This window comes from Quercus robur, chromosome 1 (assembly GCF_932294415.1).
Source record: "Quercus robur chromosome 1, dhQueRobu3.1, whole genome shotgun sequence".
Lineage (NCBI taxonomy): Eukaryota > Viridiplantae > Streptophyta > Magnoliopsida > Fagales > Fagaceae > Quercus > Quercus robur.
The window spans coordinates 16,579,476-16,592,490 of NC_065534.1; the positions used below are offsets into that span (position 1 = coordinate 16,579,476).

General features: G+C 33.9%; 1 protein-coding gene across 3 annotated transcripts; it reads left to right on the forward strand.

The window, feature by feature from the left end:
- Positions 1 to 5,113: 5,113 nt before the first annotated feature.
- LOC126723391 (uncharacterized) lies at positions 5,114 to 12,705 on the forward strand. 3 transcript variants are annotated; one of them, XM_050426792.1, is made up of 7 exons: positions 5,116 to 5,500; positions 9,165 to 9,307; positions 10,322 to 10,394; positions 10,718 to 10,811; positions 11,257 to 11,373; positions 11,471 to 11,528; positions 11,949 to 12,705. In XM_050426792.1, the coding sequence occupies exons 2-7, from the start codon at positions 9,296 to 9,298 to the stop codon at positions 12,432 to 12,434; spliced, it is 840 nt and encodes a 279-aa protein (XP_050282749.1). In that variant the 5' UTR covers positions 5,116 to 5,500; positions 9,165 to 9,295; the 3' UTR covers positions 12,435 to 12,705. The 3 variants fall into 3 exon arrangements, with proteins under 3 accessions (XP_050282756.1, XP_050282749.1, XP_050282744.1); XM_050426799.1 differs by lacking the exon at positions 9,165 to 9,307 and having other exon boundaries at positions 5,114 to 5,500; positions 11,311 to 11,373; XM_050426787.1 differs by lacking the exon at positions 9,165 to 9,307 and having other exon boundaries at positions 5,119 to 5,500.
- The last annotated feature ends 310 nt before the right edge of the window (positions 12,706 to 13,015 follow it).

Below are 13,015 nucleotides of genomic sequence, written 5' to 3' on the forward strand. Positions count from 1 at the left end.
ATAATTACAACAAAAAATTAAGCAATAATAACAAATTTATACCTTTATTATTTAAACGGGTCAAACAGGTTAGATGGGTTCACATGTTGAACATGAACACGACCCGTTTATTAAATGAGTCAACCATGTCGACCCGAATATGATCCAAACCCATTTAGCCTCAACATATGACCTGTTTATAAACGGGTTAGTCATATCAGGTTCGCGGGTCATGTTAGATTTTGTCACCCCTAACTACTAGGTTGTTCGTACGATGTACGGATAATGTTGTAATAAATGTAAAATAGTTTTGGAGAATGTTGTGCATATATTATAGCATAATTGTTATAGAACTTAGTTAGTAATGAGTTCATCATAAAAAATAATAATTATAAATTGAACATACATATCCATTATTATTATTATTATTATTATTATTATTATTATTATTATTATTATTATTATTATTATTATTATTATTCAGTTCAAGTAATGAGAAACAAAAAAACAACTTTGGAGGAATATTATAAAATAAAAGTTGATATAGAATATGTCTTTTCCTTTTTCCTAAATCCAAAACAAAATACACATTTCAAACACCCAAAATCAATCACAACCTTTACAAAACTCACAAGTTTACAACGTCCGACCTAACATCAAAATCATAATTGTCGATGTCATTCAATTTACATGGGTATAATACTAGTATATATATATATATATATATATATATATATATATATTCAAGGGAGAATAACACCTTACCACCCTAAGTTATACTACATATTACACTTTACACTCCGACGTTAAGTTTGATGTTAACTTAGATGGAAATTCAAAGTTTAAGGTGCAAAGTGTAATAATGAATATAGTTTAGAGCAATGAAGTGTAATTTTTAATTTGTTTTTAATAGATTGAGAAGAGGGGTAATTAGGTCTTTTCATATAGTGCCATATTTTTCCATCCAAATTAACATCAAACTTAATGTCGGGGTGCAAAGTGTAACAAAAGTCATAGTTTTGCATCCTAAACTATGACTTTTAGGATACAAAACATGCATTCAAAAAGTTTATGATGCAAAGTGTAACATAGGATATAGTTTAGGATTGTAAAGCATAATTTTTTCTATATTCAATCGATCTAAGTATAAGTTGACGTGACAACCTGTCTACGTTAAAATTACGTTTTGAAATTACATTTTAATTTGAAAATATGGTAAAATTTCGTTTTAAAAAATTATCAAGTGGAGCTTTTTAATTTGGATTCACATCAGTGGTCCCCTTGGATGCTTACCTAGAATCATTGCAAAACAAAATTCGTAAGGCCATCTATCAAATATTATAAAGTTCGCATGTGTGACCTCACACAACGATGCTGCTATTTGCTAACCAATTAAATGCCTAGACTAGGACTCTAGAGCCACTAGGCATCTTTGAAGTTACAAGCATACATTGGACAAACTGGCATGACATCATAATTTGTATCACAAAATTATCCTCCCGGTGTTACAAATTGTGAACCTTCTTGATGGGTAAAATGGATATTTTGTTCAATATTGCAATGGAGAAGGATTTAGTGCACTGAATCTGTCATGTCCATAGTGTTATCGTTTATCTTCTTAGGTTGCTATTTCAACTTGACCATCAGTTTTAGGAAAAATAACAAGGTGTTTCGGATGCATGCATCATCATACTCACATGAAGATGGGCCCCATACTTGTGGGAACTAGACAATATTTTACACTTGTGGGACTTATCTTCATGTGAGTGTGAGAATGCATACATTCGAAACACCTTATACCACCTCCAATTTTAGACTCACCTTCTTGATCATCGACAAGAAAGTTTCTTGATTTAACGCAAGGGGAGACCTCTTCATATAAGTGCTATGCCCTCTTAATTTCAAGATCTCCAATTTTATTTATTGGCTAATATTTGGATTTAATTAATACTATTATAGGGATTGGTTAAAATTTTGGATCTTTTTCTACTTGGAGGCCTTAGGCGACCATCTTATTTGCCTATACTATACCTTAAGGGCGGATCTAGGATTTCAATAGGGGGGGGGGGGGTGGGGGGCGGGGGCGAAGTATAAAAAGAAAAAAAAAATCCAAATAGGTATCAATATAGTACTAACAAACTATCAACCAAGATCAATACACAAAATCATTGTTTCTTAATACAAGATGTAATCATTTACCAACAAAGACAAAAAAATACAAAATAATATTGTTTCTTAAGAGCGTCAACTGTTGCAAAAAAATATATATATATATTTTCACAAACCAAAACTTACTTTTGCTATTTTAATATAGTATTTAAAATGTCTCGTACAATAGTGTTTTTGGTATTTGGTGTTCTAAATACTAAATATTTACCATTTAGAATACTTAATGCTAATATTCTAATTAAAAGAGAGGAAGTCTAAGTTTTTGGAAGAGTGAGTCACAACTCTAGAAATAAAAAATATATATATAATCATTAAAAAAATCTCTTTTTTTATTTGGGCTGGGGGGCCCAAAAATTTTTTTCCTTTTTTTTCTTTGGGCCAGGGGGGCCCGGGCCCCCTTGGCCCCCCCTGTGGGTTCGTCCCTCTATAGAGCCGACTCCGTAGAGGTCCAATTACGATTTATCTTACCAACCTCTCAAAAGAATTGCTACTGTGTCTAATAAAGTGCCGAGTGATGCACTGATACCACTCCATGTTCGAATCATGTACACCATGGGAGCAACACAGTTGGTTCATTCACTACAACACGATCGATCATGCCAGTTCCTACCTATTGCATCAATTACGTGTTAAGGTCGACACCAGTGTTAATGGCTAGATCACAGGAATCAAAATGATGCCACCCTCTAATATATGAAAACATATCACAGGAATCACTGGCTGCCGGATCTCACAGCCCATAATAAGATAATATTGAGCCAGCTTCTCTATGGTGTCCTCAATATATGGTTGCCTTACAACCTACACAAGCATAAAATAGTTTAAATTAAAGAAGACTTCATCACTTATGAGTTATGATAATGATTCTTGTTGAACAGGTTATCATTATTGTAAGTAACTTTTTATTTTATATATATATATATATATATATATATATATATATAAATCATATTAGAAACAAAAAAGAAAAAGAAAAAAGAAGAAGATACTCTGTCTTTTCCTATATCTAATCATTTACGTAGAGTTTCATCTTTTGAATTGATTTGTTGACTTTCTATTCTTTCTACCATTTCTTTTACTTTACCTTTTTTACCATTATCTATTAACTTCTCATGTAAAGATTCTATCTTACTTGTTTCTATTAGGTTCTTTTGTCTTTTTGTGTCTAGCTTTTTACATATAATTTGTACTGAACTAGAAACTTCTTTATTGTTTTGCTTTTCCACCATTTCTTTTAGTCTGTCATTTTCTATAGTACTTCTTTCTTTTGTGAGATCTTTTATTTTATCCTCTACACGTGTTACTTTTTCCTTAATTGGGCCAATTTCTTCGTCAACTAATATGTCAGTTGCTTTTAATGTCTGTAAATTCTTATCTACAACTTCTTTTGAATTACTATTTATATACCAATTATCTGTCATAGTTTCTGTAAAAGATGATCAATGATGGGGTTCAAATTTGCTTTCTTTTTTCAAAGGTGAATTTAAAACTTTCATTCTTTCATAAAGGTCCAAAAAACTATCATTTTTCTTTTCAACTTTAGTATGTATGGTGGATCTGTCAATTTTTTCTAAAGATTCTAATTTTCTATTAATTCTATCTAAAAAACTATCATTATGTTTATTAGTCTGTCGGTTGATTTTATCTCCTGTTAAAGTACTCCAATTATTTGTGTTACTATTATAATTATAATCATCAATTTTACTGTCAAAATCAGAATCTGTTTCATAATCCATATCACTATTTGACCAATTATAATCTATATCTTTCATGCTATAACCTTCATCATAATCTATATCTTTCATGCTATAACCTTCATCATAATCTATATCATCATAGTCCATGTTTCAAATTAGTGTGTGCCTAGCCTAAGTGTGAACAAGTAAACAGATGATGAACAGATAAATGTATTTATTCTCTTTCTAAGCAATTAATGATTACTGGCGGAACTATTACTAACCATTAGTTTCCTTGCTATCTTGGATTCTTCTTTCTTGTCTTTAGACTTAACTTTATAATATCTATTATTGTTCTTATATCTATCACTTCTGCCATCTTTCTTTTCTTTTTTTCTTTTTCTAGAAGGAGCAATCAATAGATCAAAAAGTTCCTAGCTCTTTTTTAGCAAATCTTTTTTCTGTTTCTATCTGGTTTTTTAGTCTTAAGTCATTACAAAGCCATAGACCTGTTTTATTAATTGAAGATATCATGTCTCCATATGTTAGGCTAGGATAGTCTATAGTTCCGTCATTATTAACTATATCTATATTATATATAAAATAAAATAAAATAAATTCATCAACATAATTGATAAAATCTTCTTCAATAGAAAATAAAAATGATAATTAAATATATTCTAAAGATATAAAGTATATAGAATTATTTATAAATAAGTTTATAACTATAAAACATTATAAAATGGCATGACTCTTGAATGTTAATTTTGAAAATACGAACTCAATTAGATAGAAATTAATTGATCAATAAACTGCATTATCTTCATTTGTTTAATGGGTTTTTCACATACCAAATGTAAAAATAAAGAATAAAGTTTCTCGCTTTAGCATCTCATACAACAAGTAACAACAATTGATTTTGATAATATAAACAACACCCTTCAGAGTTAACAAAAAAAGAAGCCTACTAGTCAACTACCATGTCAACTAGAGGATTTATCTAGAAAATTAGGTGAATGATTTATTATAAAAAAATAATTGGTAGGAGGATCACCCATCTTATTAGAAATCTCATGAATTAGATTTTACTAATTAAGGACAATCTAAATCATTTAATAGTATTAAGTATAATACATAACTTGGTTTAAGTATAATAAACAACTTGGTTTAGATTCAGTGTAATGACATATGTCACCATTGCGAAAATCTAGTGCAAGGATATAAACTTTGACCTAAAAACAATGATTTTGAGAACATTCCAAAAAAAAAAAATTTAAAAAGAAAAAGAAAAAGAAGAAGTAGGGATAGATAGTGTAGGGTCTTCTCATAGAGTTCCTACATGTGACTAATATTTGAGAGTTTCGTGGCCCCCTTTTGTCGGAAAACAGCAGTTTGGAAAAGGCCAAAGCCAATCTCTACAAAAATACAAAAAAATTTCGTCTTCTTCGTCGTGCCTTTTAAGTGTTGGACCGTTTTGGTCTTTGTCTCTGCTTTGTTTTTTTCTTCTTTTTTTTAAACTGTTTCTATTTGTGACTGTACAAACAAAACCAGAGGAAACAGAGAGACACAGACACAGAGAGATGTAGAGAGATTCTGGGTTTATTCTTCTCTCTCTCTCTGTTAGGGTTCCAAGTTTTGACAACATGAGGAAGAAACTTGATACTCGTTTTCCAGCCGTAAGTCTTTCTTTCTTTTTCTTTATTTTCTGTTTGTGTGTGTGTATGTGTTGGTTTGTTTCTTTGCTTGTTTTACTTCAATATATCCGCTTACTTTTGTTTTCATGGACATGGGGTTTTTCTTTTTTCTTCTTTTTGCTCACTTGGGTTGTGTGAGTTTTAGACTGTTTGTTTTATATGTGTCATGTATGAAATAGTTAATCTGATTCTGATAATTTTTAAACCTTGCAATGTTATTGTTATTGGATCAGCCAGGTTGTGTTCAATACTTGAATTTGTTGTTTAGTATAGTTTACTAGGAGGTTTTTTGTGTTCTTGGCTTCTAAGATAATGGACACATAATAGAGAGTCTGGGGTGGAAGCAAAGGAGTTTCTGTTTTGTAGTGGGAAAGATAGCTATGTTTCACAGCACTTTAGTTACAGTATGGTAGTTATGGTTTTTTGAGCCCTCAACTATTTAAATTTATATATCGGGTTTTGGTGCAATGACAAGTCCCTTCCATCCAAAGTGACATGTTGTAGGTTTGAGTTTGGGAATCAGTCTCTCTAAAAAGATGGGGTTAAGGTTGCCTACCGTTCATCTCTCCCAAACCCCACAGAAGTGGGAATTTTGTGCACTAAGTGTGACCTTTTTATTGTAGCTGAGAGAGACAGAGAGAGAGGGCAAGCCATCTGCATAGTGACAATCTTCTTTTTTCCCTTCCTTGCTCATAGGATGGAAGTAAATGGCACTATTCCAAAGGCCTGTTTGGTTTTCCTTGTGAATTGATTCAGAGGAACCATTGGAAGTTCTTTAATCATATTAAGTTTGCTTTGCAACTCATGCAAAAGGACTTTTATTTATGATGTACACTAGCTGTTGTCTAATTAGAGCATTGGCATCAGGCACTTTATTACGCTTTCTTTAGCTAAAAATTAGATAAACTCACTCCAAATTCCCTTGCATCAGGATCAACACATCATAGCCAAAAAATATGAAATTTACAGTATCTCACTCCATCAGGCAAGGCTTTGTAGCTTTAACAATTGATTTTTATTTTCTTCTTTTTTCAGCCAACATCTCTTTGCAATTGTCTCTCTCTCCTGAAATATATACATATATTTTTTTTGATAGGTTTCTCTCTAGAAATATTACAAACCCACCACAACCAATCCACTGCCAGAGTGTTTACAGCAACCCATAACCCAACAAGGAATCCAACCAAAAATTAGCAAACTTTACGGTTTAGGAGGAAATTGAAGAACAAAAGAAACTACCTTGATTTTCATGGCCACTGACTAGGACTGAAAGAAATTGGTTGGCGTTAACAAATGATGAATCAACAAACTCCAAGGACCAACCAATTACCACTGGCAGTGAAGGAAAGAAATCAAGTGGCACCACAGGATAGAGAATCGACAAGCTTAAAGCCTCAAAGAAAGCGCCATGATGGCACCCATGCTGCCCAAGGTGGCTTTTCACTAGGGTCGCTGATTGATCAATAAAGGCCTGTGAGGGAAGAAAGAGGCACTAGAGGGGAGGAATATTTGAGGATGAGTACTCCCCCAACAGCGAGAGAAGAGAGAAGGTGAAAGATGAGGAAGATGTAAGAAATGGGAAAGATTTAGGGTTGATAATGGGGTGGAGGGTGAGGTTTTGGGTTCAAGACCTGTTGGGTGCATGTGAAACTCTAAAGAATAAAGTCAAGAGCCATGAAGTTCAGTGGCATTGCCTGCTCTACTTAATAAGGAGAGCCAGGGTTCAAATCCCCTCTTCTCCATTGTTATAACTATTGAATTATTAAAAAAAGAAAAAAGAAAAAGGAAAGAAAAGTAACTCTTATGAACAAAAAATCATTTGATATGTTAAGTTGTTGTCTTAAGGTGATGTTTCTCAAAAATCCTGAATGTTGTTTGAATTGAGATGGTATTGTACATTGCTATGGTTTAAATTATTAACCAGTAATATATGTGTAGAAAATTTGTTTCCTCCAATTAACATTCATGGCCTTACTGTTGAGTTTGGTGCATGGAACTCTGTGATCTGTTTTTGGTAGACAGTGGTGGGCATTTCTGAAGGTTCTCTGTTACTAAAAAATGGGGCCTTGGAGATGTGACAGTTTCATCCATGATTCTCTTTTTATTTATCTTCTAACATTTCACCTCTCCTTGTTTTCTTGAAGTCTGTTGACATAGAGTAGACTTTGTGACTACCATGGTGCCATTTTATTGTGCATATGGAATGCTTTGAGATATATATATATATATATATTTTAAATTAAAAATCCATATACATGAAACAATGGCATGTGAATTGTGTTTGCAATTTTATTTCTAGGAATCTAGTTCTTCCACACTTGTTTGATCTAGCTGCTTGTTTAAGCTCATCATAATCATTTTCTAAATTATCTTTATTCCATCTTTTCCTCTGTGAATAAGAGAATGCTATCTATTTGACTTGAATCTAGATAGATATGCTAGACTATTAGCTTTCAAGCGTGACATTTGTCCATGATTGGCTTTGAGTGACCCTTTACAGCTTGTTAGGTCTTAATGCCCTGCCGACATGAGAAATATTAGTAATAAGCATTGAATTGGTTCTTTTTATTTGCATCAAGTTAAATTAATAGAGATGTCACTTGATAGGAATTTTTAAACAATTGGTCTATAATCTTCTATTTGGAATCTAAGAAATCCTACAATTGAACTTTTAGTTCAGTACTTTCACCATACATTAGGCAAATTAGGTCTAAATCTATTCTCTGTGGATTTTTTTGCCCTACGAATGGGGTCCCTCATTTGCAGTTTATCCTATAGAGGCCTTCAGTGATAAGTGGTATAGTCCACTTCTTTCTCTATGTTAATGTTATGCATAAGCTAAAGAATTTTTATTATGTTGCAACTGGGAGAAAGCTGCAGAATCAGTTTGAGAATAAGGGTGCGTTTGAATCGGCTTCAAACCAATTCCAGAAATCAATTTCCGGAAAATCACTGCGTTTGGCTGTCACGGAAAATATCATTTTCCGGAAATTGATTTCCTGTTGACCGAAATTTTCACCCTTGACCACGGAAATGAATTTCTGCCTTCATTTTCACTTCAAAGGATTTCCGGAAAAAGAGAGAGAGAGAGAGAGAGAGAGAGAGCGCGCGCGCGCGCGAGAGGAGATCGACGCTTAATGTAACATGCTTCGCGACGACGGCGATTGACCAGTCCGACGACGGCGATCGACGCTTCGCGAGATCGCGCCGTCGATCGCGCCGGATCGAGATCGCGATCAACGGCGCGATCTCGCGAAGCGTCGACCGCGATCTCGCGAACGCGAGATCGCGCCGTCGCGAGATCGCGACGTTGTTCGCGATCTCGCCTTCGCGAGATCGCGCTGGCGAGATCGCGATCTCGCGAACGCGATCGGGATGACGTTTTCTGGATTTATGAACGCGATGACGTTTTCTGGATTTTTGTTTTCTGGGTTGTGGCTTGTGTCTGGATTTGTGATTTCCTTTCTTCTTTTCCAAACACTAGAAAATATTTTCCGGAAAATATTTTGAAATGCAACCAAACACACAGAAATATTTTCCTTTTCCAGAAATTAGCATTTCCGGAAAATACATATTTTCCGGAAAACGTTTTACGGCAACCAAACACAGCCTAAAATACTTTTGTTATCCTAAATATGTATAGCAGTTGCGTAAGAGATGATCCTGTATATGGAGCTCAAAGGAAGCACACAAGTCATCCCTCCAAAGCAAAGCACTTTTTTTGTAGGAAAATCCCCTTCTCTAGTTTGGAAATTGAAGTGAACCACCCACATAATTATGTATTTTTTCGTAAGCAAATCATTCTTAATCCTGACAATGTGATGTCAGCTTCACGACTCATTTGCATTTTGCTCTATGTAGAGGATATCCTTTTTGGTCCTTTGATATGATATTGTTCATGCCTTTTTAGGCCTTGCTCTTATTTACTTCTTAGCTTCTACTTGCAGTGTGTTGCTCCTCTGTACTGTTGCATTTGTGGTCTTTATCTCATCTTGTCCCAGCTTGTTCCACTTCTATTATGCATAAAATGTATTGTTTCCATATCATATCTTGTGTTGTATTACCACTAATTTGGTGTAACATCCTCATTTAGATTTTTTTTTTTTTTTAATGGAAAAAATTTATAATTTTCTCTTTCATTATAATACTGGGTTTTGTGGATAACCACTAGTGTTGTAGCAGTTCCATAAATTTTCTTTTAGTGTGATAGGTTTTCTAAGAACAGTTCTCTTTTATGAATACTTGATCCAAGATAAATGAATTTCATTAGTTAAAGCTATATGATTAGTAAACAGACTTAAAGGAGAAAACTTTGGCAAACTTCATGTCAATTTGAATGTATTATATATGACATAGAATTTTGCTTAGCACCATATTTTCTCTATATGCGCAAGATCCAAATCTTATTTAGGGAACCTCAACTGGATTATACTTGCATGGCACTCACTTTCAATACTCTTTCTTTCTATTTGATCTTCTTTTTTTAGCTAAATTATTCTAGGTTTTTTTGGTGAATATTTACTTTTTAGGTTTGCTTATGCCATGTTTCTGATAGGTTTCCCTGGACTGGGTCCAGAAATTCTTCACACTAATGATTGCTTTTACTTTTTTTTTTAAATAACAAAAATGTATTTTCTCTTTTTTAGTCTAGAAGTGTGATTATAGCATCTATGATTCTATGTGGTGTTGCTTCACAAATTAAATATTCGTTCTTTCTATATAGTAGCCTATATTGACATTCATTCAATGCAGTGGGTTTAAAAATGGGATCATGTTATCTGATTTGGTATAGTTGTTCCACAGGCTCGGATTAAGAAGATTATGCAAGCAGATGAGGATATTGGGAAGATTGCCATGGCTGTGCCTCTTCTAGTTTGTAAGTAACTTTTAAAACCTTAGCTACTGCTTGTTTATAACTTTATATATATATACACACACACATACATACTTCTAGTTCTATTTTTAATGATTCTTTGTTTAGTAGTTCACAGATTTTGTTTCACCTTCAACATTTTTCCTTCTCTTTTTTTGGTTATAATTTAGTCTATGAGTGGCATTGCTTGGTCTTCTTTATGAGAACTAGGGTTTTGAATCTCCCCTCCCCCACTTGTTGTAACAATTATTAAAAAAAAAAAAATTAACATTGCAGTTTCTTTATTATTTATGATACTTTTCGCCTGTTGCCAATGTAATGTGCAGCTAAAGCTTTGGAACTCTTTCTGCAAGATCTATGTGCTCAGACATATGAGATTACTTTGAAGAGAGGAGCAAAGACCCTGAATTCTTTGCATTTGTAAGTGAAAATTTCATTTATTAACTTTTAGGTTGTAAATATCTTCTTTGAGGATGGGCAATTACTTTTATAGTTCAGTGAGAATCAACCCTGTACCGACTCTTTTCTATCAAACACCATGCCTATATGCTTTAAGGATCAGTTATTAAGATTAAAGACAGTGGCTCCTTCTGTAGCATTTGTTTTAGGTGTAGTTTCTAAGATATTTGGCAATTTGGCGTTTGCACTGGCTTAAAGTACATGGGAAGAAAATAGTGATATCTATGTCTCCTCTCTCTCTCTCTCTCTCTCTCTCTCTCTCCCCTTCTCATGCACGCAGGCACAGGGACTTCGGCACACATTAGACAATAGGGTTCATTCTTGCTACGAGAAAAATTATTCTTTTTGTGCTTTGTTTTCAAGATGTAAATCTAAGATGCTTAAAATTTTATCCTTGTATGTACAGAAAACAGTGTGTCCAGGCCTTTAACGTTTTTGATTTTCTGAAAGATATCGTCAGCAAGGTTCCTGATTTAGGCGGTTCAGAAGCTGCTGGTGAAGATCGTTCTGTTGCCAAAAGAAGGTTTGGAAAAATGTGATGTGTTCTCTTGTAAATAGCTGATGAAGAAAGTTTAGTTATTTTATGGCTAATATACTATGTTAATACTCTGATTTATCAGGAAAATTACCTATAACGTTGAAAATGATAGTGATGATGAGTCTAAGAGGCATAAAATGGTAAGACATGTACTGCACTCAGATTCACATTATTATCAAATCGTTTTTATGGAAGTCTTTCACTCTTAGTGGGTGTTCAGTATCTTATTCTCTCTTTGTTCTAAGAATTATTTTTTTTGATTTTTTCATTAATGTGTTTGAACATGCTTCAATTTGGATATTTAACTGAGATGTAGAAATTATATGCTCATCTTCCTGGGTTTTCTGAACTTCAATTACTGGGAAATTTGTATCTCGGAAATTCCAAATTGGAAAACAGAAAATAGAGTCAGATGAGTATTACTGAAACTTGGTTTGTAAAATTGTATGACATTATAATAGGACAGGCATTTATAGAACTTGGGATGCATCTTTTAAGCCAACATATAATCTGTCTTAACAGAATGATTTTGCTTGATGATTTTTTCCTCTGTGTTCCAGCATGATGCAGTCCACAATAGCAGCAGTGGCAGAGGAAGGGGTAGGGGCAGAGGTAGAGGTAGAGGTCGTGGGCGAGGTAGTCAAACAGTTGAGAGAGAGACGACTGCACAATATGAGAAGTTTGAAGATGATCCAGATGATTCTGAGCATGATGAAAAACTCAATCAAAGTCTTGAGAGGCTTGATGATAATGGGGCAGAAACCAAAGAATGGAAGGAAAATATTCTGGCTGTCAAAAGTGAAGAAGCACCCATTAGAAACTTTGACTTGAATATGGACTTAGATGAGAATGGGGACTCAACAACTACAGCTGCTGTCCCTGCTAGTTCATCTGCAGAGCCCATTCCAGAAATAAAGCCCGAGGAATACCCTGACTGGTCTGAATCTGAAATGAAAAATATCGCCATTGATCTCGTACAACTTGCCAACTTAAGTAGAAGGATAGATGAGGATGAGGATGAGGAAGATTATGATGAAGAAGGTTGAATGACCATGCATTTCTGGTGCTTGTCTTAACTTATCTCACATAGGTTGGTAGTTCTTATTTTCTGATATACAAGTAGATGTGTTAGGCTAATATTATTGTGATAGATGGTTAGGAATAGAAAAGGAAGATGAAAACTGCAAATACCATTCTAGGCAAGGCTGTAACTGTAGTTCTTTAGGTTTTAGATGTTCGTGGCTTCTGTACCATTAACTGACAGTTTCAAACTTATTTTCTTCCTTCAGCATATTGAAATCTTAAATTTTGGTGCAATCATCCCCGTGTTGTACCCGAAAATATTTTGTATTGTTTCTCTCATGTGTAGAATTAGATCTTCGAATGGCTTCAGTGTTTGATCTACAGGTAACTCTCACAAGTTGCTTGGCGAAAAAAGTAGTGAATTAATTTTAATTTATCCATATAAATCATGAGATAATATGTATATAAAAAGAGGGAAGCTAAGATGTGTAATGCCAGTTTTGTTAATGTTTTGCACCAGAATTACCCACGACCAACAAATTGCCTACAGTTGCAGGATTGACTGACTGTGAGAAACCGATAATGGGCTCACATTTCATGTGTA